This window comes from Lytechinus pictus, chromosome 19 (assembly GCF_037042905.1).
Source record: "Lytechinus pictus isolate F3 Inbred chromosome 19, Lp3.0, whole genome shotgun sequence".
Lineage (NCBI taxonomy): Eukaryota > Metazoa > Echinodermata > Echinoidea > Temnopleuroida > Toxopneustidae > Lytechinus > Lytechinus pictus.
Window position 1 is genome coordinate 5,288,546 of NC_087263.1, and position 27,938 is coordinate 5,316,483.

At 36.2% G+C, this 27,938-nt stretch overlaps 2 protein-coding genes across 4 annotated transcripts; one reads left to right on the forward strand and one right to left on the reverse strand.

Moving 5' to 3' along the window:
- Window positions 1-661: 661 nt before the first annotated feature.
- On the forward strand, window positions 662-13,664 carry LOC129283104 (bcl-2 homologous antagonist/killer-like). Of its 3 annotated transcripts, XM_064113758.1 has the most exons (6): window positions 741-813; window positions 1,533-2,445; window positions 6,248-6,391; window positions 7,060-7,237; window positions 9,290-9,412; window positions 10,501-13,664. In XM_064113758.1, the coding sequence occupies exons 2-5, from the start codon at window positions 2,249-2,251 to the stop codon at window positions 9,398-9,400; spliced, it is 630 nt and encodes a 209-aa protein (XP_063969828.1). In that variant the 5' UTR covers window positions 741-813; window positions 1,533-2,248; the 3' UTR covers window positions 9,401-9,412; window positions 10,501-13,664. The 3 variants fall into 3 exon arrangements, with proteins under 3 accessions (XP_063969827.1, XP_054774916.1, XP_063969828.1); XM_064113757.1 differs by having other exon boundaries at window positions 662-787; window positions 9,290-13,664; XM_054918941.2 differs by having other exon boundaries at window positions 678-813; window positions 9,290-13,664.
- A 2,769-nt stretch (window positions 13,665-16,433) lies between these two features.
- On the reverse strand, window positions 16,434-26,936 carry LOC129282628 (acid-sensing ion channel 4-A-like). Its single transcript, XM_064113991.1, has 9 exons — window positions 26,773-26,936; window positions 25,831-26,004; window positions 21,335-21,453; window positions 20,140-20,336; window positions 19,568-19,715; window positions 18,946-18,999; window positions 18,146-18,317; window positions 17,564-17,655; window positions 16,434-16,864 (listed from the first exon to the last, which is right to left on the reverse strand). The coding sequence occupies exons 1-9, from the start codon at window positions 26,898-26,900 to the stop codon at window positions 16,758-16,760; spliced, it is 1,191 nt and encodes a 396-aa protein (XP_063970061.1). The 5' UTR covers window positions 26,901-26,936; the 3' UTR covers window positions 16,434-16,757.
- Between the last annotated feature and the right edge of the window lie 1,002 nt (window positions 26,937-27,938).

A 27,938-nucleotide genomic window follows, 5' to 3' on the forward strand; every position in this document is an offset into this window, starting at 1 on the left:
GTATAAAAAATCTTCATTCACTGCAGTGCAGTGCTAAGTCTTAAAAGATTTTGCAGATTTAGGCAGTTGGTGAGATAAAAAGCCCCCCGATAATAAATAAATGTTTTGCCCTTGTGATGAAAATGTATGTGCCGTATACATGTATATTCCTTGCTATTAGTGTATACATGTAAATATGCTTTTTGACTTTGTAGGCCTACATACATGTATATGTACATTTTAATGTATACATGACGTGTACATGGTAAATGGTGTCGATTTTTGTATGCCTCTATAGTACATTGCTTGTCAAATTTCATGGTACATACTGTATATAATGTACAGTATGTTGCACATTTGACATGAAAATGGTGTCTTGACTTGAAAAAATAAATAAAACTCAGAATTCATTTCACAAACATTTCGCATGAATAATGTCAAGTTGGAATGGGCTACAGGAGAAATTAGTGATCAGACTAGAACATTTTAAAGACTTTTACCCTATATCTCAACCTTCCCACAATTCACAAACTCGTAAAGTCACAAATCCTACATGCACATGCTAATACATGTAGTTGAGAGAATTCTTGGAAGCGTCTGGGTCTGCAAATGAAGACTAGTACTATCACTTTCTTGTAAACAAGTCTACCAGCTGACTGGGTTGTGGTAGTCTTTTGTCCCCAGAACAATAGATGACTAATATCAAGCAGGAGCTTGTTGTTGATCATGTTTGAGGGCATCACTTTGAGATGAAAACTTTTGCCATTTTGGTAATCAACAAAGGGATGTCTGGATCAGGAAGTCTAGGGTGATTTTTGCAAAGGAGTTTGTTTGGTATTGTGTTTGTTCCATGGCCAAGGATGTCTGTGGCTCTGTTTTACCAAGAAATCTGAAATATTAAAGTCTTTCTGTTTGTTATTCCCAGAAAAATATGGTATACGTTGTACACTGTATGTGCATTAAAATGTATTTCTTTACAAGGCAGTACATGTGCATGCATATGTAATAGTCATGTACAGTACAGTGAACTGTGAATTTATATTTTTATTTTAAAACAACATATCACTCACTATACTTCATGTTTATATATTTGTACTACATTTACTACATTTTATGTGTATAGTTTTTGATCCATCTTAAGTCACCACTATTGATTTGTTTTCTTTGTCTTGTTGTCTTTCTGTCTCCGTCTGTCTCCCTTTCTTGCTCTTTCCTTACCGGCCCCCTTTCCCTCCCTCTCTTTCTACCTCCCCCTTCTCTCCCCCTCTTTCTCTCTCTCCCCATCTCCACAAATGTTGCTGTCCCCCATCCATTTCTTCCTTTCTCCTCCCCTCCCTCTTCCCCACTGTCTCCCCCTCCCTCTCCCGACTGTCTCACCCCCCTCTTCCCACTGTCTCCCCCCTCCCCCTCTCCCCATTGTCTCCCCTCTTCCCCTCTCCCCACTGTCTCCCCCTCTCCCACTGTCTCCCCCCTCTTCCCACTGTCTCACCCCCCCTCTCCCACTGTCTTACCCCCCCTCTTCCCACTGTCTCCCCCCCTCTCCTTACCTACAGGTACATGCACAGTGCTATTGAGGAAGAGAGATCCTATGTGTACCTGAACATACTACATGAATGTCACACAGCAAGAAGCAGACGTTCATGTATGGAGACCAATTGGACTTTGACCCATTTACTTCAGAAGCCACTGAGAAACTTGGCACTCTGAGGGAAGTTCCCTTTTTCCGTTTCCTGTGTGTGTTTCATTTGAAACATTCCAAGAAGTCGGTTCTTTATTTGTACTTAATTGGGAATTCCCGCTAAACGTGGGGGCTTGCCTTGAACATTGAGCACTGATTCATGCACATTAGTTGAAGAGCTTTAATAGAGATTGGATCACAATTCATTTGACATTTTTTAGAGCAGTATTTGTAAAGACGAGCATCGGTACTCAAAGAGGATGACACTTGTACAGTTTAGAAATTAATGAAATATTTTGTGATGACCGATAGAAGAAAAATTTGTCGAAAAACATCTTGATTATCTACAAGAGAGCACTGATTGAAATATCCTAGAGTTATTTGTGCAGTCCCAGGCACTGGGAACTGTGTATTGCTCCTTGTGTGTGAAGCAGCAATTCATTAACTGATCTTCATACAGTTGTACGTGACATACCAAGTCAAGTTTGGCGAGGGAGACAGGCCAGGAGACAATTAGTCCTTGGCATTTTGGGGGTATAAAACCAGCCCTGATTTTTGTTTACGCAATTGTAAAAAAGCCCAAACATTAACATGGCAACAGGCACCTCGACAGTAACACAGACGGTGCAGGAGGACACCGAAGAGAATGTGATCGAGCAGACAGAGTCTATCGTCAGGAATTTCTTTCACCAAAGATTGACAATGGACATGCAGGACCAGACGAGTGATATGAATATAGCCACGCCCAGGATACCAGAATTACAGAACTTCACTTCAGATCCGTTAAGGTATGTATGAGTTCAATCTACAATGTATATGGGCATTTTCACGGTAACTGACATTTCACGGCACAATCTTACACACCTTTCATTGTGTGTATCTCTAAAACAACAAATGACGGGAGTTTGCTTTTGATAGAGTTAATAAAGTGAACCTTGCTGTATACAATGTACTCTGATACTAAGTTTTTCAATGTAACCACATTTGTAATGCATCAGCAAGCAAAAATGTGTTGGTAACTGACATTACGCAAAAAGGACATGCAATTTCAGGGTGTTCAGTAAAACTGAAATATCTCATGTCCCTGAGTAGCTGGAGTAATCATTTGAATATGTAAATATACCTTCGTTACTAGGTTAAGATGTGTCAAAATATTAAATAATTTGTTTTTGTCTTTTGGGGGCTATGATAATTTTTCCACGACCATGCTGGTAACTGACATTACGGTAACTGATGTTACACTTAATTTCCCATAGAGATAACACATGGAAGTCAAATGTGTGGAATCATTGCATTGTATCTTCTGTGCAGGGCTTCATATGAAAGTGAGCTTGATGTGGAAGTATACCTGAGTTACTAAGAACATTTCAATGAAAAAACTTTTTTTTTCTTAATTTCTTTTCTTTGATTTGAACATTTTATTATTGTTTGGCGGTAACTGACATTACACATTAACATTTACCAGTGCTATATAATTTCCAAAGGTATAATTTTCTTGGTACTTATATGTTAGATTTTTTTAAATCATAAAAGTTTCATAATACTTCACATTTTAAATTATTAAAAGATAAAAAAATATATGTTTTACTTTTTTACTTACTCGGGGGGGGGGGGGGGGGGGAGGGGAGGGTCATAGCAGCTACATCTATTCCTATAGTAATTTGATATTGCATTGACTGTACACATGGATTTTCTGACTATGCACCCATTTACATATCAGTTTTATATTGACTGTTTAAACCTTTTCCTTCTTCAACCTCCCCCTCCCCTCAAAAAAGGCAAAATGAATAAGGGTCACCTCCCTTAGGCTACCCCTCCCCGAATCTACCAAGTGTCATATAATATATCCTCTTTTCTTGAAAATGAGAAAAAAAAATCATGTTTTTGGTAACTGACATTACATACCATATCACATACTTCATCAATATTTTTTTATCAGATAAATGAATTACTGGTGATTCTTTCTATGGGATTTTATAAAGTGTCATAATAGCAAGCTAAATCACAGGGGAAAACATCCTGATCAAACCTGTTCTTTAAATATCTGTCAGAACAAAAATATGTATCAATATACCATTTTCAAGGCTAATTTGTATCCATACTTTGGCTGCCATTTTGAAAAAAAAAATGGCTGCCAGAGTCAGAAAAAAAAAATTTCCCAGAAACTTCAGGTCTTGTATCATTAAAAAACATAGAGCATTTGACATAAATATCAATTTGATTTTTTTGCCTCTGTGTCCATCTGTGGTGAAAATGCCCATATGTAAAGACTGGCGACATGACATTTGCTCTTGCGACAATTGGTCCAGGTTTTATTTCATCAATGAAGATGCAGGGATAGGGTTGTAATAGGGTTTTAATTTAGGTTTAGGATAGGGTATAATGTTAAATCTGGGGTTGAAGTTGGCCATTTCATTAGTGTGTGAAATTTAAAGAGGACCAATTGTACCTAAGGACCAAGTGACAGGCTAGGAAATCATTTTTTTTAGGGGCTATTTTTTTCACATCGGGGCATTTTCTAAATTTTGGGGAGCTTTTTTTTTTGTCATTTTAAGGACTACAGTATGTTGTGCAACCTGCAATTATGCAGTGAAGGCACCACATGGGGAATAAATTTGGGGGGTCAATCTGAAAATGACCGGCCAATGGTTTTTCAAAGAAAATCATATACATGTAGGGCTGTAGGCCCTATTTCTTCAAAGAATACAATGACACAGAAAGAATGGCCGGTTGGTCAGTCAATCAATCAATACTCACGTTATATATTTGCTGTGCTTATAAAAGTAAAAATTATTGAGGGATGAAGACCATGGATCTAGATGTCTATTGATTGACCTTGACACCCCTCTTTTGTGCCCTATTTAATTTTCATGTTTCAAGAAAAAGAAAGGAAATGACTCAATGAATATACTGGTAGTGGTAGTATAATTCATAGAAAATTGAGAATCTGGAATTAGGTTGGTATGAATGCAATTGTGATTTTGAATTTGTATGCATAAATTCAAGAGGCTTCCTAATTTTCCTAGAAATGTTGGCTAGAAAGTGCATAAAGTTCAATTCAATAGATCTGATACATTGCATGTACATGTACATTGTACGTACATACATGTACATGTACATACATGTATGTATATATCCATGCTCATTCAAAGCCAGTGCACATTGCCAGTGCACTCGTAGTTCAAAAGAAAAAATAATAAGAAAGGACTTTGGACTCTAACACTCAAACACATTTTAATACATGTAAAGTACTTGTATGTTTAGTATATTTTCCAAGAAACAGTTTACTTTGTATTTTTTTCAGCAATGGTATGCATTCATTACCTGCATAAAGTCCCCTTTGTGAGTCTTTTGTATGAAATGAAAAAAAAAAAGGAACCATCATGGTGGCTTTCTTATGTTTGGATATAGTACCTTTTCACTCTAAGGAAGTCCAGAGTTATCTATGTAAACAAATAATTTACTTAGTAATGTCCTGTTTGTGACGTTCATGTAGCCTGCACGCAATCTGATGACGTCTAGCTATGTGATCTTGTTTGGACGAATTTAGAACATTTTGAAAGATACAGTCATGATACCGAAATACATGTATGTGTCACATGATATCAATATGTACATTTATTTGGGGTTCATAGGTTGTGGGGAAAATTTATGATTATGGTATATTACATACATGTACCTTGCTATTGTGCTGTACCATGGTAACAGAGAACAGCAGCCAGTCATAATCAATCTTTCCATGGCACTTTTACCAGAGTTTCGGGGGGGGGGGGGGGGTACATGCACTTTGAAAGATCAAAGCAAGGTTATCACTACTCCTTGCACTTTTACTATTATTAATGTTGACATAAATGGGCCATTGTCAAGCCACTCCCCCCCCCCCCCCCCCCCCCCCCGAGCAGATACATGTACATGTAGGTCCATTGGGCAATCACAATATAACTTTCAGGTTAATATTCAACTAATTTTCTTATATAGTGTACATATTGCATACACGTACATGTGTAGCTGATTTTTGTATTTGACATTTTAGAGTAGAACAAAGTACATGTAATTGCTTTTATCAGATTTGAAAATGCCATCCCCCCAAGTGTCCTACATGTACATTGTAAATTTGATTGTATTCATTTGTTGGATTAATACAGATTAACAAAATGGAAGAGGGGATAAAGGTACTATATTTATTTTAAAAAAATTGTTGTGGAAATAAATGACTTGATTTTAGGAAAAAAAGAATAGTAGTCAAGACAAATTATAAATGTGCTCTTTTTAAGATAATAGATTGGAGTTCATTGGTTCAATTCCTGGTCAAGTCATACCAAAGATTTATAAAAATTGGACCTTTTGTGTTCTTTCTCCTTGCTAGGCACTCGGCATTTAGATGGGAGAAGGGTAATAATAACGTTATTATGTTATGCAGGGCCCGCTTGTAGAGCAGTTTCCTAACTGAAGTGGGCTTCCCTGGATAAATAAAACATTAATTTTATTACTGGAGTGCAATTGATGAATCACATTATTGACCTTTCACCGTGCTTTAACATTAATGACGTTTGTACATCTTTTCTTTCCTTCATCACATCATTTCCACAGTCCAACCTCAAGAGTAGGGCGAAGACTAGCTCAGATAGGAGACCAAATCGATGCGCAGTACGAAGGAGAGTTCCGACAGATGATTCAGATGCTTCACATAACCCCCTCAACGGCCTACCAAGCATTCGCTGGAGTAGCAAGACGGTAAAGTATATTGTATGATATGGATGCATCATTGTGTATTGTTTCTGAATCCCTTCTCTTAATAAGTAGAGGGTCATTGGTTCGTATCCTTCTCTGTAGCTAATTTATTCTAGCAAGAAGCTAGAAATTTAAGTTTATTGTTTCCAAACGGGATATTCACCTATTAAATGGAGTTAATCAATGTAGAGGTGTTGTGGCTCAGTGGATAAATCTCCGGACTTCAAACCGCAAGGTCCGGTGTTCAAATGGCATTGCAGTCTTTTGGCAGGGCATTTATCTACATTTGCCACTCTCCACCCAGGTGTAGTAAATGGGTACCCGATAGGAAGGAATTCCTTGAATGCTCGAGTGTCCGATCAGGATAGCTATGCTAAAGCCGGGAAATAGTATGCAGCACTTAGAAATATTGCATTAAGCGATATATAGATGTTGCATTTTTTTTTCAGACCAGATTGTGCAGTGCAGTAGTATTAGAAATAAAATTTCACTTTTAAGTGTCCCAAGTGATATATTTTTTTTGTAGGCAGTCACCTCTACATGTAGGCTATAGTTGCTGGCAAGTTGAGCTGTTCTAATATTTGACAATTTCATGTAAAAATGTCTTCTACCACTGATATGACTCCAACATTATTTTCATTCCTTCTTTTGTCTTCTATGTGTACATGTAGATTATTCGTGAAGGGCATCAACTGGGGGCGCATTTCGGCCCTGCTCATGTTCGGCTATCGCATCGCCAAAGACGTCATGACGAGCGTCGGGGAGTTCGTTCACAAGATCATCAAGGACTTGGTGCGTTTCATCATCTCGGAGAGAATAGCGACGTGGATTGCGCAACAAGGAGGATGGGTATGTGTGTAGTATTTTTGATCAGGGTCCCCCCTCTTACGAAGTTTTGCGATTGATTCAATATCAATCGCAACTATTCAAATCCATCAATGTCATCATTTCTCATATACAGGAAGTCTGCTCAACTTTTTTTTGGAAACAGGCACACATTTGATTCACCCGGGCCCCTTGCATAAGAGTTACCATTACGGTAACTTTGCCATCCAATTGTAACTACCATGGTAACGATGCTCAACAGCCAATCAGAATCAAGGATTCCTTGGTAGTTACCATTAGATTGCAAAGTTACCTGGTAACTTTTATACAACTGGGCACTGATCATAGAAAACACGTTGAAAAGACATATGCATTTTGCATGTTGACATTGCTGGCTTTCCATATTTGTAATTGATTGGATCAGTCGCAACTCTGCGTAAGATGGAGCTGAATTTTACGATCGATTATACATAATACTCAATGCAATCAATCATAGAAATGAGCAACTATAATCAATCGCTATGCTTTGTGTTACGGGCCCCTGATGTAAGTTTCTCCATTAAGACAGGGTCACATATCTTCAACACTGGACTCTGAGACATAAAGCTTAGCGATTGATTGTGGGGCTAAATTTTACGATTGATCATTCACAATAATCAATGCCATTAATCATAGAAACCAGCCCAATGATCAATCGCTAAGCTTTTGTGTTATGGGCCTCTAGCTCAAGTTGATATTCATAATGATGATAAAATATAGCAATATATGGTGCATGGTGAGTCAGTTTCTACGCCCACATGATAAAATATGACCAGGGGGCCGTTTCACGTTAGCTGTTCGTAAGTTAAGAGCTAATTTAAAGGGGAATGAAACCTTTGAAACAAGTAGGCTAGTGTCGAAACAGAAAAATCAAAGAATAAGAACAAAGAAAGTTTGAGAAAAATCGGACAAATAATGAGAAAGTTATGAGCATTTGAATATTGCAATCACTAATGCTATGGAGATCCTCCTATTGGCAATGCGACAAGGATGTGTGATGTCACATGTGAACAACTTTCCCTTTGATGGACTATAAAATACCCCCAAAATGTCTCTTTGCTTTTTCTTATGGTGATACAAACTCTTTATCCATGATGTATTCTTTAAAAATCTGTATTACATGCCCTCCTATAAAAAGAATATATGATCTACTGATAGATGTGATAAAAGAGGCAGTTTCAGTGAAATATAAACTAAAGTAATGAGGAGAGTTGTTCACAAATGACATCACGTATATGTGTCGCATTGTCAATGTGAGGATCTCCATAGCATTAGTGATCACAATATTCAAATGCTCATAACTTTCTCATTATTTGTCCGATTTATCTTAAACTTTCGTTGATATGTTTCTTTGATTATTCTGTTTTCACATAAGCTATCTTGTTCCAAAGGTTTCATTCTCCTTTAAGAATGACCGGTGAACCTTTCTTACGTGCTAAACCATCGCCAATGGTGTATACCATTTACCACAAAAAAGGATCACCAGTCGTTTATGAAACACCCACCAGGGAAAGGGGTGTTCCTAATGGGTTCTAGTGATAAAAAAGGAGAAATTATGGGGAATGCATTTAATATTTTGAAACACAGATAAATTGATTACCGGTATCAGCCATTGTCATTTATCTCTTTGATTGCTAACCTTTTTGTTATGAAACCCTGGGTCTTGTTGCATAAAACTTACTATTATGGTAACTTTGCCATTCAATGGTAATTACCATGGTAACAAGGCTCAACAGCCAATCAGAATCAAGGATTCCATGAAATATACAATTGGAAGGCACATTTACTATAATAATAACTTTTATGCAACAGGGCCCAGATCTTCTGATATCTGGTGTTTGTAAAAAAAAAAGAAGATAATTCAAAAGATCAATCATCACACAAATAAGCTTGAAAAAAAAAAATACATGGTAGTAGATGTATGCACAAGATACAGAGTATTTACCCTCTCTCACTAATAGTAATGTCCTTACTTCTGAATAATCTATATTCACACAATAATGATTGATTGATTTCATTCTCTTTGTTTTGACACAGATTTCGGCGCTGAACTTCAGGATAGAGAACCCGAGCGTGGGTGTCATTGCAATAGCAGGCCTGTCAGCACTAGCTATCGTGTGTGCGTTTTTATGGTCAAGATCTAGGTAGAACACTGTCGAGGTACACGTAGCAGCTTTTTATTGAAAGGGATCGGTGTAATAATAAAGTTACACTGCAGGGACCTGTTGCCGAAAGACTTGCAATCAAAGACAACCTCTAAAAAAGTCAATTGCAACTTTATTTTGAGCCAATCGAATGTGAATATTTCGGACTTGCGCTTGATTATTTTTAGTTGCGTTTAAACAGAACTCTTTCTGCATCAGGACCTGGTGAATGTTGATGACGCAGATAGTCTGATTTTTTTTTTACCGACAGATTTGCTCTGAGCCAATCAGATGCAATGATTTGGTTAGCGCTTAAAAAAATAGTAAAAATCACTATTTGTTTTAAGAATACTCCCGAGGACTGCTCTGAAGCCAAACTAAGAGAGCATTTCACAAAAAAGCTTGTCATTGATTTTTACTGTTGAATTTACACCAGGCCAATCACATGCAAGGATTTTGGGAACTATGACAATAGTCAGTGATACTTATGGACTATCATGAAATGCCTATGAAGACTGCTTTTAAACCAAACTAGGAGAGCATTTCACAAAGAACCCTGTCATGTATTTTTTTTGCTGATGAAATTGCTATTGGCCAATGAGATGGAAGGGTTTCATTGGTTTGTAATATATGTCATTGCAGTGTAACTTGGTCTGGGTGCTAACCTTTGTGATAAAGTGTCCTGAGAACATTGGTTTCTACTCGGGGGTTTTTAATCTGGGGCCCGTTTCATTAATCTTTAAAACTACAGTGATTTTACCTTCATGACAACTACTAAGGAAACCTTGATTGTGATTGGCTGCGGAGTCCTGTTACCATGGTAATTGCCATCAGATCAAAGTTATGATAGTCGCAAGTCTTTATGAAATATGTCCGTGCAGGCATGTTTTACATGCCTGTCAAGCTCTAAACTATCTTGCGATTTCTCAGAGCGTCAAAATTGTGTGTTAGCTCCTTATTGCACCGATTCCTTATAATGTACTTATAGTGATTTTGCCTTGCAATGCATTGACTGTATATTCTCATGGAAACAAAAGGCAATGCACAGGGTCTGTTCACCTTTATTAACATCGGTGCGTTCTCATTGGGTTTTCCTGCTTGCAGGTCTACATAGCAAGTACAGGATTTGAAAGGACCCAGGACAACAGGATGCAATAACTTTCACGTTTTTAAAACGTTAAGATTGGCTTGGCTTGAACAAGCCTGGAAAACGAGAGGAACATGTTAGCCTACCTCCTTGAAATTATTCAGACTTCATGTTGCTTTTCTTTTCCAAATTATTTTCGATATTTGGTGAACAGATGGTTTGAAAGTTATCTTTGTCCTAAACTATTTATATACATGTAAAATAGGACTTGTAAAATAAGTACATAAAGTCATAAACTATGACTGTGATGTCAAAGAAGTGTATATTTCTTACTCGTTGATTAAACCAAACTAAGTTTGGGAAAGTACTGTAAAAGAATTAAACAATTTGTTATATTATGATGATGCATGTGTGAACCAGGTTATTGTGCGAATATTGTCGATATCTTGTTCCGGGACAGGATTATGTTTTATGTTTTCTTTCTGTAATGTTACTTCTTGGAAGTCTTCGGAGTAATTTTATTGGAAAATGACTCTGTCATAGTGACATGCTGACGGTGGTTACTGATTGTCTTCACAGAAAGAGGTTTATTTTCTTATTAAATCTCAAATGTTTTATGGCAAAAGGTTTGTTTCATTGTAAACGCAGAGAAATATGCATTTTGTCGATTTAACAACAACTTCGAGAATGAATTGCCATAGCAGTAAAGTTAGATTTTCCCAAAGTTGTTGCAATATTTATAATAGAATAAACAAACACAACAGACGAAGGCCATGTTTTTTGTCTCAGCTGCATAGCAAAACGAGACTATAGGCGCTGTTTTCCCGACAGCAGTGGTGTTGTCAACATTGAAATCTTAACCAATGGTTAAGTTTTTTAAATGTCATAACTTAGAAAGTATATGGATCTGTTTCATGAAACATGGACATAAAGGTTATCAGGTATTACTGAACATCCTACCTTAGTTTCAGGTCACATGACCAAGGTCAAAGGTTATTTAGGGTCCATGGACTTAGACCACATTGGGGGCATTTGAAATGTCATCATAACTTAAGTTCATGGATGTAGTTCATAAAATTTGGACATTTCAGGTCACATGATCAAGGTGAAAGGTCATATAGGGTCAATGAACTTACTATTTTGTTATCACATGAATGGTGGTTTTCGTGAATAATTATTCATCTTAGTTGTTTTTAAAGTCAGCACTGCTGCTATATTGAATGGCATACAGTAATGCAGGTGAGACTGCCAGAGGCATTCCACTTGTTTTATGTTGGTCATATGTACGTGTAATACTTTTAAGACTAGGGCGGGGGTAAAAAAATTAGAGTAAGCAAGCCATCATTACAATGTAAATACAAACGAGACTTCTACATAAAAACTCTTTAATATATTCATACAACTCTCCTTTTGTATTTGTTACGAAAAGATAATATATATGGTATAATGTTCTTAAGAAAAGAAAACTTACCAATTTTCAGACTGTAAATGTAGAAAATCAATACATGTATTTACATGGAGATTGTGGACATGGACGCAGAACTGCTTGCTCCTGTTTCATCAAAGTTATAATCAATAACAAATGACATAAATCAATCAGAAATTTGTTTGCAGCCAATTATATTGCTAGATTTCAGTAGCTTGTAACAACTTTTTGTGTACTAAATTTTGTGAAATAGTGATCCCAAGGTTTGTGATGAACTGTAAATTGAAATGAATGAATACTTATGATTGGTTCTTGGTCCCTGAGAATCACATGACTGGGATTATGTATGAAGTGCTATTTTAGAGCTAAATATTATTATTATTTTTTTTTAGAATATGAAAAGTTTGAGCCTCCAAATGATTGTAAATTTTTGGTTACATCGAATGTATTTGCTTATTAAATGATTGAAAATGATAACATTTCATGAATATATGTCATGTGTGTGATGGACATCCTAAATCTGTCATTTTCAGATTTCATTCGTGAGTACTGGTACTAAATTGAAACAATGATGAATTTGTCTTCATAATTATTTAAAAATATATATTTTCGGCTGAAATTTCAGCTGAAAAAATTTCCATTGTTGACTTGCAAGCTGTTATTGTACAGTTGTTAAGTAATTTTCCAAATATGTTTTTCTTTTCCTCAGATTATGATTTTTCTACTGAGTTAATGATATTTTGTTCAAATTAATTTAATACCACACATGAATTTGTTATGCTGATTTTTTTTCCTATGATGATCCATATTCTTTCATATGTTATTCCTTTATCTGTGTTTGTTGGTGTATATTGGAGCCTTCCTCGTGTGAAAGGAGAACAATAAAACAGAAGGATGGGATTTTTAAAAAGATATTTGCCCAATTCAAAGCAATTTTTCCCACCAGATTATTCAAAAACATGTTTATATACCTCCTCTATTAAAGTTGAACAGAATTCTGTGATCCATAAAGCCACTTATTAATAGGCAAAGTTACCCGTCCCTGTTGCCATATATACTTGAAATTAACTAGTTGAAAATAACTGCATTAAAGGGTAATTTGGCACAAGTACTATTTTAGTCACATTTGACTAGCAGTATACATGTATTCTTGTACAGTTGTCCTTATTGACTGCTGGAGTCGCACATTTTATCTGACAGTTGGCATGGCGACTGCTTCTCAGCCAATTAAAATCGAGGAAAGTTGTCCGATCTGAAAAGTTATCGGACAAAAAAAAAGTTGATGAAATGCTCCACAGATCTTGTGATCTACTGAAGTCTATTTTTAGAGTGTATTTCCTTTTGAATTGTGACTCTGTTTTGAGTCATTTTGACCACTTTTTATCCAAACCAACCCCTGATGAATGCAGAGTAGCCTGAATTCAAGAGCTAAGACACATGCAATGTTGATGGGTTATATATAGTTTTATATATGTGTTCATTAACAATATAATGCGGACACATTTTGTAGAACTCTCTGAGTCTTACAGCATCCTACCATTTCATTTGATAAGTGATATTAACAGGGCATTTTGGATATTTTGTACAAAACATACTTTGTTTATGTCATATTGTTTACAAACAAGAAAATTTGTGAACTTGTTTATACTATAGTATGATTAACGAGGTTATGGTTGTTGGATCATGTTAATGCGTGTGGAGAGCGGATGTGCGGCATGGAGGAAATAAAGAATTATTGAAAACGTTTACAAGAAAATGTCTTGTGAAATTTATTGATTGCCAGTCTTGTTTTTCACTGCGACATTATTTTATTGATTGCAATAATTATTATTGCTTTGGACTTTTTGATTCATTGTGATTCAATTCAACATTTATTGTCCAATAATTGGAAAAGTGTTTGATTTACAAAAACTACATATTACAAACATGAAATGAATAGAAAAAATGGATACAATAAATATACAAGCATTAATTACACAATCTGGTAACTATAAGAATTCAGTTCACAGTTTATATTTGAATAATTGAATTCAAAATATGGTGCAAAAGTTTGGAAACTGGGGAATCTGTTCTGCAAATCATAATATACATATTTTTGTTTTTATCTTTCATTGGAATTACAAATACATGCATTAATTTCGATTCAGATGACACAATCGAGCAGCTCCTCTGTATGCTGTGTGACATACATTCCCAAAATGGCAATTTTCTCAGAAATTTGAAATTGATTTTATTTATGTGGTGGATTTATCACCAGACAAACCATTTCACACCCATTTCGTTATAAAAACATTGGTATTCATCAGATTTTAGTTTTAAAAAAAGAATTGATATTACATGTATAGGCCTGTAAGGGGAAATGCTAGCATAATTATGACGTCACCAAATAAAAGTAAAAAAAAAAATCAAAACTTTCTTATTATTTGATGGATATTCATCAACCTTCACCAATATTATTCTCTTATTTTTCTGCTTTGGTTAAAACCAACTTAATGTCAGGGTGAACTTCCCCTGTAAACAATTGCTTTCCAAGTACGCCCTCTAGGACATCATTACAAAATATTATTTTGACGAGTCAATTCTAAAGTATTCACATATCATCGCCAAATGGTTCGGCATCACATGGGCTTTCCTTAGTCAAATTAATTCTTATGAAAGTGACTGATGAGTATTACTTGGAGAGATTGAAGAGCGCCATCATATTCAACTACTACTACTATTATAACAATCTAAAAGTTATTTAATTTATATCCATTTATTTATGAAGAATATTTGAAATAAATACCATCAATGTCAAATGTATAATTCATGAGATACTCATACAACTAAACATTTGGAGACTTGACACTCTAGGATTACAAACCAATCTAAGATTTGTTGTACTGTAAATTTCAAGGATTTTGAATAAATTCAGTGAGCAGTCAAAATTTGATTATTTGAATGCTTTAAATCTAAAAAAATAATCTAATTTGAATTCAAATCCACAATGTTTAAATCAAAATCTCACGTTGAGCTTATCGCTTCTCAAAACCGATCTGGATTTATTTTAAATCCTGTACACGAAACATATTAAACACGGTAAACCTTCTGGTTTACCTGTAATTAAAAAGGTCTTTAGTGCTTTTGTCTAATTTAATACGTTTCTAGTTTCAATCGAGCTTTCTTTATCACTTTCCCCAGAAAATATTCCTTTTCTATAATATAGAAATAGGGATTTCGTTAATTATTGTTAAATTATGAATGCTCCGTTTTATTCTAAAACAATGAAGGAATTCCTCAATTGTGTTTGCAATAAACTCTCAATATGTAGCATCCAAAATAGTCCTTTAATAGAACAGCCAGGCGTGGATGTATACCAAGAAAGTTCTTTGGCGGTGGGGGGGGGGGGGGCGGACAAAACAACCTAAAAGTGACATAACTATTCTCAATTCATTATAGGGATAAGCGTTTCACGGTGCAGACCTCCCCTTTTATTCTTCTCCCCCTTCTCTTTATCCTTTTCTTTCCTTACCTTTTCCCTTTTCCACTACTTGAAAAAATAATAGGGAGTGCTCGCCCCTGCCGCCTTGGCACCACCCCTGATGGTTTCCCTAGTTTTGCATATTGAACGTAGAGGCCCAGACCTTATACCCTTCTTTCTTCTATTACTCCGTTTCTTCTTTTACTTCTCTTCTCTTCCTTTTTATTCATTACTTTTTTGTTTTAAAGTATTCTTTTATTGCTTCTTCCAGTGAATACAAACATAAACTGACTTCATAGATTTTAAACTTCATAAATGATACATCATAATAACTTCATGAATAATACATCAAGGTACCAGTAAAATAAATAATTCATATACATAAATTTATGTTAATCCATTCATTTTCAAATTCACTGAAAGAAATTAAGTAATATAATACCGGAAATGGAGGGGAAAAAAGAATAAACACTCCCGCACATCCCACAAAAATCTGAAAAATCATAGAAAAGTGGTCGCCCCTGCCCCCCCCCCTTGGTGCCGCCCCTGATCTTCTCCCCTGGTTTTGAATATTGAATATAGAGGCCCAGACCTTATACCCTTCTTTCTTCTATCCTGTTTTTTTTCTCTCTCTTCTTTTTTTTTATATTGCTGGGCCCCGTCTTACAAAGAGTTACAACTGATTGGATCAATCATAACTATATGGAAATCCATCAGTGTCATAATTTTTTTCTACAGGAAATTTGTAAACAAAGGAAATTACACCAAATTGTCAAGAAATCAATGAATTTATGGATATACATGTACATTCATATCTAGAAATTTATTGAACAAACATGCATTTTATATGTTGACTTTGCTGCTTTCCGTTTTGTTGCGATTGATCGGATTAATTGTAACTCTTTGTAGGACAGGCCCCAGGTCAGGAAAAACTATAGGGGATGCTGGCTCCACCCCCTACCCCCGTGGCGCCTCTCCTGATCATCTATCTCTGGTTTCGAATATTGAATGTAGAGGCACAGACCACTCCTTTTTAGATTCTTCTTCTTTTTTCCCCTTCTCTTCACCCTTTTCTTCTTTCTCCTTCTCTTTTTTCATTACTGGAGACCCAGACCTTTCATTTTATAACATTTTTCCTTCTTCTCTCCACCAGTTTCCTCCTATTTTTTTTTTGTTATTTCTTCACATTACTTGAACTATCACAGAGGAGATGTCGCCCCTGTCCCCCTCTTTGGTGCTGCCCCTGATAATTTTCCTTTGGTGTTGAATATACCCTTCTTTCTTCTTCTATCCCTCCGTTTCTTCTTTTTTTCTCTCTCTATTCTTTTTTTATTCATTACTTGAAAAATCATAGAGGGTGGTCGCCCCCTCCCTCACCCCGCCTCTGATCATCTTCCTCTGGTTTTGAATATTGAATATCCCATAATATCAAAGACTTCAACTAAGGTAAGAATGCTTCCGCCAATCCACATCCCGAGCGAGCCTCCTATATCACCTAGAAAAAATAAAAATGGATTTACAAAAAATAGAAATAAAATATATAAATTAAGATTTAATTATGTACTCTTCTAACGTCAGAAAATTAATACTTGGCAATAATTGTGTTTTATATAATGTAAAATGCATCATTGTAACTATATCAACTTATCCAGCAGACTGTCTAGAAAGTTTTGCCCTTAAGACCGAGAATAGACAACTCATCTGAAAGTCATGGAATTCATTGTTTTTAATTGAGTGTTTTTATCCCGGTTTTTATATCATTAGAATACGCACCCGTGAGTGAACTCTTTTTATACAAAACAATATAAATGCATCATATCAACTTCCCCGCAGACTACTGCCGAGAAAGTTTGCCTTAAGATATAAACCAAAAATAAAAGCTGTGGAAAAGTATACCATGCAACAACATTTTTCTCGTTGAAATTATTTTGAGCATACATGTATAGAGACAATAAACATCGGTATAAATTAAAATTCAAGCCAACAAAATCAGATTTGTATAGTTGCGAATTATCACTGTCAGATTCATAATATTGTAGCAAGACCGTTTAACATTTGCTATTTCCATTATTGATTAATTTCGCATTGGGCATTTTCAGTGTGCTGCCAGCTGCGGTCAAAATGATATTCATTTACTAGTATTCGGTTTGTCAGATAATACGAACGGGGGAGGGGGGGGGGGCTTGAGACTTACTGAGGAGGCTAACGAATGAATAGGCCTGTTGTTGTGTTGTCTTATGTCGGATGAGCTCGGTGAAAAATATATTGATGAGACATAAGCTGTCCCTGCCAACGAAAAAAGGAGAGATTTAATCTTTATTAGAAATAACTTGTGTATCTTTTCCTAGTCCAATATTAAGTTTATTCACAGGCCTACAGGATAAAACATGATGAGCAAAAATGTTTTACATCATACTCCTAATGCAATAGAAAAAAACCCAAAAAATAATGGCAATGGATAATGAGTAATTATCATTCAAAATGATTGCATATATATATCGCATATAACATTAGCATATATTAAGTTGAAGAGACAGTCAAGAAACGTCATGGCAAAAAGATCAGTTTTAGAGTGCAGATATTTTACCAAACTACATGATGAATTATAAAATATCAAGAACGTTTAGAATATAATGATTAAAATTATAAGAATAATGAAATGAAATAACACAGAGCTCACATCCAATACACAGAAATGATATGGCAATATTGGTCTTAACGTGTGCACGTGTTTATAAAAGTAGGGAAAAAGGGAAAGTCACAATTATTTCCTCACCTGAAATTGTCTTCAGTCAAATTTACATTCCGTGTAGCTGAAATCTGGTCCGCTAGGTATTTGCTGTAAAAATCGGAGGGATATTTGGTTTGCGAGACAGTGGCCTCGTATCTGACTTGGCGACAGGGGATAGGGCACTCACAGCGGAAGGCTGCGTCTTTGTTGAAAGTTTCTGGCAGAATTTCGATCAAAAAGTAATATATATACGGAAAATTTTGATCTAAATCAAACTCAATCAAATAAAATGAGATCAAACAATCCTATCACTTAACTCATTACTCTGATAACTTTAGAACTTCTTCCATAGTTGTCTTTCTTCTTCCCTTTCACGTTAATCAAATTATATTTTATTGATATTTTCCGTCTAAATCACAAATCACATTTCCACATAAAAAAAGTTATATGTCAACTTGGCGAGATATTTGGACTCTCGCCGGGCCTTGGACACTTCATATCTTGCAATGTCGACATATAATATATTATAAGTCGACTTGGCAAGATAAAATATCTCGCTATGTTGACATATAGCGTTTTATAAGTCAGCTTGGCAAGATACCGTATCTCGTCATGTCGACATATAACTTTTTAAAAGTCGAATTGGCGAGATAACGTATCTCGCCATGTCGACATATAACTTTTTATAAGTCGACTAGGCGAGATACCGTATCTCACCATGTCGACATAATAAGGTTATTATGTCGGCATGGCAAGATAAAGTATCTCGCCATGTCGTCAAGTCGATGGGCACTTTAAAGGCTCCGCAGTTACTGGTATATATTTTTGATAATGAAATTACTCACTGGCAGCATCTCGAACACACATCATTTCTGGTGGGTTACATTCCCTGTCTGATCCTATAAGCAGAAAAATGGAGGAAACATTGGAATAAGAAATAGGTCTAAAGTCGGGGGTGGGTGGACGGGGCGGCACGAGGGATCGGGGATTAAGGGTTGTTTTGTTTTATTTTTTCTGATCGGGAATGAACATTCTTTTTGAGGTGATTGGTATTATTTTATTAATATCTTAAATTACGCATCGTTCCCATGCACTTCACCGTCGTACAATTCGTTACGAAAACCACAATTTCGTATCTGATCGCAGATATTTTTAGACCATTCAAATTGTTTTTACGATCAATTGCCGCCACTGATCTGATACGAGCATCGCGATTACTTAAGACCACCATTTGATTCGTGGAGCAAATCGCGGCAGTTGGAACTCGGTATAAGGATATCGCTGGCGTAACCAGTGTAGACAATGAGGTAAAAGGTTGTTGTGTTGTCGTTTTCGTCTTACGACATTTCCACGGTAGTATCCTTCTATTGGAATAGAAGGTTCGCAACCCGGTGCGGTGTTTTTTTTAACCCGCACTGGGTCAGACCCGGGGTTATAGGTTGGGGCTTGGGTAGGGGTGTGGCTTACCTGGCATAAAATGTGCACGACATCCGCACGATGCGATCACGAAGTCTGTTTGACACTCGAGCCGACACGAGCTCACTCGGTATACATCGTGGTACTTGAGTGTTTTCTCTCCGCACTTACCACCGAGAGTAGGTGGTAAGTTATGGCTCTGAGAAAATAATGAAAAAAAAAAACTTTTCTTAGGAGTTGTTGAAGTCTTTACGTCTGCCGATTCATAATTATTTATGGCATCTTCGAAAAAAAGTCTTATTGTCATCTTCGTCATCGCAATGATCTATCATAAATCTGTAATATTTATCTGATTATCTCAAATATCAGTCATCACATCTTCATCATCATCACCATCACCTCCACCATCATCAGCGGCAGCAGCAGCAGCGTCATCACCATCATCATAACCACCAACATTATCATCATCACCACCATCATCATCATCATCATCATCATCATCATCATCACCACAATCATCATCATCATCATCATCACCATCATCACCACAATCATCATCATCATCATCATCACCATCATCATCATCATCATCATCACCCATGGCCAACACTCAAATAAGCTACCTCATAAAGACTAAGACCAATAAGGGTTCGCGTTCCTGGTCCTACGGCTACCCCGTACTCGTTGACCCGCGGGGTAGTGGTGTTACTATCAAAGACCTGGATCTGGAACCCAGACGAACCAGGAATACCTAGAGCGGGTGAGTAGAAATACTCCCACTCTCTAACATCCAGCAATACTTGTAGTCCATGTGAAATCCCTAAACGATATAAAAATTTTTTAAACAAAAAGAATGAGATTGGGTGGTCCTTTTCAGGACCAACATATGCCCAAGAAAGATACATGGTGTACCGTGAAACCTACTACACTAAAAAGAATGAGACAATAGAGAAATAGTGATACCATGTATCTAAATCACCCTATTATTAATAAATATCTTGACATCACATTATCTTTCTCAAATTACACTGTAAAAACGCTGTTTAAAATTTAAGCTCGAATTGTTTAACCCTAAAAGGACTGGGGCCATGATGTCCCCCCCCCTCAACCTTTGGCGCGAAATTTCCAAAACGCAAAAAAGATAGCGCCGCAAAATTTTATGATTTTTTTCTTTAAAGTCTCGTGCAACTTTTGAGACCAATTTCACGACATACGGGAATAGCATCGCGACGTCAAATGACTTTTTATGAGACAATGTAATGCCGAAAATGGCTCATTTTTATATTTTGTGTACAAAGGAGATGAAATTCATTAAAGGGCCTTATTTCATCGAATCAATATAAGTCATAATCAAGGTAAAATCCCAAAAATGTTTAAAAGTTATCATGACATTCATGTTGATCTTAATCCCCTCCCATTCGTCACAATAATTATTACACTCATCACGCTGAATAATCGTTGGTCTTGTGGATATAATAACAATAGGCAATATTTATATAGAGCTTAATGAAATGTTTCTAAGCACTGTATACGACTGCTTTAGCCCGGCTACCCTGACCAGGCTCGAGCATTCAAGGAACTCCTACTGGGTACTCATTTATTACTACACCTGGGTGGGAAGTGGCAAATGTAGATAATACGCCTTGCCAAAGGACGCGAGAGTCACGGTGGGATTCCAACCCCGGACCTTGTGGTTCAAAGTCCGGTGGCTTATCCACTGACTCACAACACCTAATATATTTATATAAAACTTTAAAAACTGAGCCAGCCGAATAAGTGAAATGAATATGAAGTATAAAAATTAAACATACAACATACCGGGCGCCCGAGCTCTCAAACGGTCGATCGTGTTGTAGTTAAAGGTAAAGCACACCCCAAATTCAAGAATTGAAAGAGAAAAATTTGCACTCGAAATGGCTTCATTGTCGAACGTTGCTCTGGAATAAAGATAAAATAGATTATAATGTCATATTATTCTCGTCACACAGGGGGCAGCGACACGAAAATGCTCTGATTGGGGCGACATAAAACTATTTTTTCTAACAGAAAAAGGCAAAAAGAAGCTGCTGAAAACTGCTTATCTAATAAAAGAGAGCCAATGGAGTAAATTAGAAAGTCAAAAGGGGCCTAAGCTTTCGATCCTAGCAGAATCTTCGTCGGAGGCAAAATGATCTTCGTCGGAGGCAAAATGACAAACATATAAAGTTTATATGTTTGTCATTTTGCCTCCGACGAAGATTCTGCTAGGATCGAAAGCTTAGGCCCCTTTTCACTTTCTAACAGAAAAAGGGTAATGTATTATAGTTCTCACAAGACGAAGTAGACTCTTCTCAATATTCGTCTATATCTTCTTCATTTATTCATCTTTCCACTTTTCTTGTTTTCTTGTCATTCTTAATCACTCAATCGCAAGGGCCCAGACACCGCCCTGATTTAAAGATATTTTGAACATGGTCGAGAAAAGGTTCAATGTACAGGGTCGTAAATATGGGGATGAGGTCATTCGACCCCCCCCCCCCCCTTAGAAAAGTGGTAATGAAAAAAATGTATATAATAAGGTCTACACCGGGTGAGAGTACGCTTACCATAATCATTTATTTCAAATGCTTGTGAGGTTTTTTGGGGAGGAAAATATCATCCAAAATAAAATTTTGAAAATGGGAGCCCCCCGGCCCCTTCCAAGCATAATAAAGATCTTGTTATGGGTTTTGATGTATAGATTCGACTTTGAACTTGATTCAGATGAAAATGATGTTTTTGTGAATAACTTGTCTTCTAACTATTATCTTTCAAGCAAATTATCTGAGACCACTTTTGCCAGGTGCCCAAGTACACTTTCTCTACTACACCACAATGCACGTAGCCTCAACACTGAAAAACTTCGACCCATTCCAACTACTCATCAATGATTTAGATGTAAATCTTTCGATTATCGGACTTTGTGAAACCTGGTTTACTGACTCGCCTACATCAATACATTCAATAGAAGGGTTCAAGCTTATTTGCAACAATAGGGAAGGCAAATCAGGAGGCGGAGTCGCATTTTATATATCTGATAAGCTAGTTTTTGATACTAGACCTGAATTAACATACATGACTCAAGATATAGAATGTAGTTTCGTTGAACTGAATTGTGATAAAAACATTATCATAGGTGAAATTTATAGACCTCCAAATGCTGATTCCTCACAGTTTATATCTATGCTTCAGTCTATATTGTCCTCACCTATCATCAGTAACAAACCGTGCTTTATCATGGGAGACTTTAACATCAACTTATTTCAATATCACTAAAATTCAAATTGCAGAGACTTTGTCGAGATTTTACTCACACATTCATTCGCTCCGGCCATCACGAGGCCCACTAGAGTTACTGATAACTCGTCAACCCTAATAGATAATATCTTTACAAATATATATTCTCCTTCCCTTTCTGGAATTATTGTCTCTGATCTATCTGATCATTTCCCAATATTTTCCTTCATATCAAACATGAAACATTCCTCTCCCCCCAAAAAACGAATTTCGGATTTTATCTGAGAACAATATTAGCAGATTTAAAGAAAGTCTTTCAGTTATTAGCTGGCAACCAATACTTAATCTCGAAGATTCCAACCTAGCTTTTGATACATTTATTGATATATTCTTTGAATCACTTGATACCACCATACCCCTTCAATGCTCTTCTCGTCGAAACTATAAGAAGATACCCAGATCACCCTGGATTTCCAAATGTTTACTTAGGTCTATAAATAAGAAAAACAGATTATTCTGCAAATACAAAGCAAATCCTAGCGAAACTAACAAAATGAGATACAAACTTTACAGGAATAAGTTAACTTTTACTCTACGTATGGCAAAAGAACAATACTTTTCGAATCAGTCCTTTTTTTTAGATCTAACATTGGTGGTACGTGGAAAACAATTAATAAGGTTTTAAATAAAACAAATAATGATAGTCATGATTTTTACGACATCCAGTTTGGAGGCGCACGCATTGACGATCAGACTAACATTGCCAACGCATTCAATTCATTCTTTGTTAACATAGGACCTAATCTTGCAGAAAACATACCTACTCCCAATTCCCCCTTTCATTCTTTCCTACGTAACAAAATTGTTCATAGTTTATTTTTCCAATCTGAAGCTTAAGAAAAGCCCTGGATATGACGGTGTAACAAATGCCTTATTAAAAAAAGTCATTTACCAAATAGTCTGTCCGTTAACACATATATTTAATTTATCTTTAACAACTGGCTCGGTTCCAAAGAAAATGAAGATTTCCAAGGTCATACCTATCTTTAAGAAAGGCAATAAACATGACATAGGAAATTATCGCCCTATATCTCTTTTAACCAGCTTCTCCAAGATATTAGAAAAAATTGTCTACTCTCGCCTCTTTGATTTTTTAAATAACAATAATGTGCTTTCTGGTTCTCAATTTGGTTTTCGCAGACAACATTCAACAACACATGCCCTCTTGTTATTCATTAATAAAATTGCCAGAGCTATTGACAGCAAGTTACATACTGCGGGTATTTTTCTGGACCTCTCCAATGCCTTCGATACCATTAACCATGATATTTTGCTACACAAGTTGTCTCACTACGGAATTCGAGGAAAGGCCTTGGAGTGGTTCAGGGACTACCTTCATGATAGACAGCAATATGTGTATATTAATGGTGTTGAATCAACCCCTCAAACCATTAGATATGGAGTCACACAAGGTTCATTTATTAGGTCCGCTCCTCTTTATTTTATATATCAATGATTTACAGAATTCCTCTTCAGTGTTATCTTTTATTCTTTTTGCTGATGACTCCAATATTTTTTGCTCCCATCATAACCCCAATACTCTTTTAAATATCATTAATACTGAACTAACAGCTGTTTTTGATTGGATACAGGCAAATAAATTGTCCCTTAACGTTGATAAAACTAATTTTATGCTATTCAGCAACTCGGATGCCACTTTACCCGGTCGTATACTTATAAATAATAAAAACATCTCCCAGGTTGATTCTATCAAATTTTTAGGTATATATATCGACAGTAAGCTAACATGACGGGTACAGATTGATTCCTTATGTAAAATATTATCTCGTAACACTGGTGTGATAAACAAACTGAAACACTTTGTACCCTTTCATGTGTTACGTATACTTTATTCTGCTCTAATCTTGCCCTACATCAATTACTGTATTCTAACATGGGGTAATAGCTCCAAGACCCTCTTGGATAAAATTAACATTGTCCAAAAGCGTGTTATAAGAATAATCAATAACGCTGGATTTCGTGCTTATACAAACAACCTTTTTTATAATTGCACAATTTTGAAAATATCTGATTTATATCTGTACAACCTTGGTATATTTATGTTCGAACTTAAGAATGACAATTTACCAGATTCCTTTGCGCCATTATTTCAACGCAATTTCATTTTACATTCCCATTCAACTAGACAAGCTAATCACTACCACCTCCCACAAACCCGAACCGTTTTTGCTAATTGCACTTTTACTACAACAGGACCCAAATTCTGGAACAGCCTAAACAACAAACTGGTTGATAGTCCCTCTCTCAATTGTTTCAAACGCAAGCTTAAGTTATACCTCCTAAAGAGGTACAATGCTGGATCGTACTGATGATTGCAAATTATGATAATAATAATTATGTTTTTCTATTCTTTCTTTCTTATTCTTTATTTGTATTATTTATCCCTTGACTCCCCCTCCATCTTTTTGGTCGTTTTCCAATTTCATTTCATCCTACTATTGTTATTCTTTATCTACTTCATCATTTTTGGGTTACTTGATGCCTTTCGATATGTTTTGTGTAAAACATTCTATGTAATAAATATGTATTCCGTTTCCACATTTGTTCGCCCAAAGTAACAACTTATATTTTCTCCTAATGGGAGCCTAATTTTCTACAAGCTCTGCTTTTTATTTAGGCTCCTCACTTTTTTACTTTTTGTAGTGTACCTTATGTTTAAATACTTATGTTAGATATTTATTTTGATCTTTGATACACTATGTTTATGAATACATTTGTTATGTATATTATGTTATTCGTTTTTAAAAGTGGAATCAATAAATGAATGAATGAATAAAAAGATTGCGTGGAGCTAAACGTTTCTGCTGGTTTATTCATTATACTCGGTATAAACATTTCGTATGCGTTTGGATATCAAAATCAGCATTTTTAGTTTTAAACAGTTTTGAAAAGTTTGAAGTTTACTGGAAACACAAAGACCCTTAAAGAGGCATTGATTAAAAAAAAATAAAAAAATGTGAACATAATCATGTACTAACAGTAATATACTATCGAGTTGATGGGCCGCGTTCAGACTCAAGTTTGTAAAGTTTCTTGTGGTTAAGTTGCCTCTGTACGTTGAGTAATCGAATGATTGATGGGTCGCCGTCAGATCTGCTACGTATCTCAGGAAATCGGCAAACTCTTTCTCATTCTTTTCCAAGTATGATTTTCTGATGATGAGATTTAAAAGGAAACAAAGAATCGATGTTTATGATTTGTGATTATGGTGTAAATGCACAGCATGTTCCATAAAACAACAAGAAATCACTCCACTGAGTGGATACGACAAACGTGCGATAACAATTTCTCTGACTGCGACTCGATTTGCGCAGATTATACGACATCACATCAGTACTGCCGTCGGATTGGTTAGAAGTTCGACTGATCTCCCCACGATGACCGTGGGTGGTTCGGGCTAGTTGTTACTAGTCTGCATAAACAGACCCTTGGTTTTTCGCAATTTACACAGTGCATTATGCAGAGTCTGAGGTAGAGAGACTAGATTCACTACGTAACGTGGCTGCCTCTCTCAAGGAAACAGAGAGTCTGGAAACTAGTCTTCACTCTCGACATGTTTTTGGTTAAAGTGTCAAATTTGAGTCTGCACTTCTTGCAGACTATGTTGTTACTACAAATAAACATTCCCCCTGTGCATGTGTGGAGGGGGGGGGGGGGGCGAAGGATGGAAGGATGGGAGGGGGGGCTATATCAGATTGCGGTATGCTCTCCCATCCATGCATATGGAACTGTCAATATTAAGAAAAAAATGTAGGACATATCCACCATCTATCTTGCAATATATTTTTTTTTTGGGGGGGGGGGACTGCACCAAATTTCAAATAAATTATTACTAGTATGTTGCTCCAATAAATATAAGTGCGCTTTTTATGTTATCATTTAATCATAGGGGATTTTTTTTTTAGTGAGATTAGTCTTACCTGTATAAATTGTAGTTACAGATAACAACAGATGGAAACTCGAGATATTCGGCAAACTCGACGTCAACACGCGTGTTGATTGGTGATTTAGAGTAAATTATGCCTTGATAAATGATCTGATATAGCATAATGGCAACAGCGGTAACAAGAACCAAGCCCCATATTATCCTGAAAGAGAGTAAGAAAAAAGACAAACGGTGATTACTACTACTACTACTACTACTACTACTACTACTACTACTACTACTACTACTACTACTACTACTACTACTACTACTACTACTACTACTACTGCTACTACTGCTACTACTGCTACTACTGCTACTACTGCTACTACTACTACTACCACTACTACCACTACTACCACCACCACTACTAATACTACTACTTCTACTTCTACAACTACTACTACTACTTCTACAACAACAACAACTACTACTACTACTACTACTCCTTCTACTCCTGCTACTCCTGCTACTACTGCTACTACTACTACTACTACTACTACTACTACTACTACTACTACTTCTGCAACAACAACAACAATAACAACAACTTCTACTAGCTACCACTACTACTACTACTACTTCTCCTACTACTACTACTACTACTTCTTCTCCTACTACTACTACTACTACTACTACTACTACTACTACTACTACTACTACTACTACTACCAATTCTACTACAACTACTACTACTACTACTACTACTACTACTACTACTACTACTACTACTACTACTACTATATACTACTACTACTACTACCACCACCACCAACACCACCAACACCACTTCTACAACAACTACTACTACTCCTTCTACTCCCGCTACTCCTGCTACTACTGTTACTACTACTACTACTACTACTACTACTACTACTACTACTACTACTACTACTACTACCACCACCACCACTACTATACTACTTCCACTACTACTACTACCACTACTACTACTACTACTTCTCCTACTACTACTACTACTACTTCTCCTACTACTACTACTACTACTACTACTACCACCACCACCACTACTACTACTTCCACTACTACTACTATATACCACTACTACTACTACTACTTCTCCTACTACTACTACTACTACTTCTCCTACTACTACTACTACTACTACTACCACCACCACCACTACTACTACTACTTCCA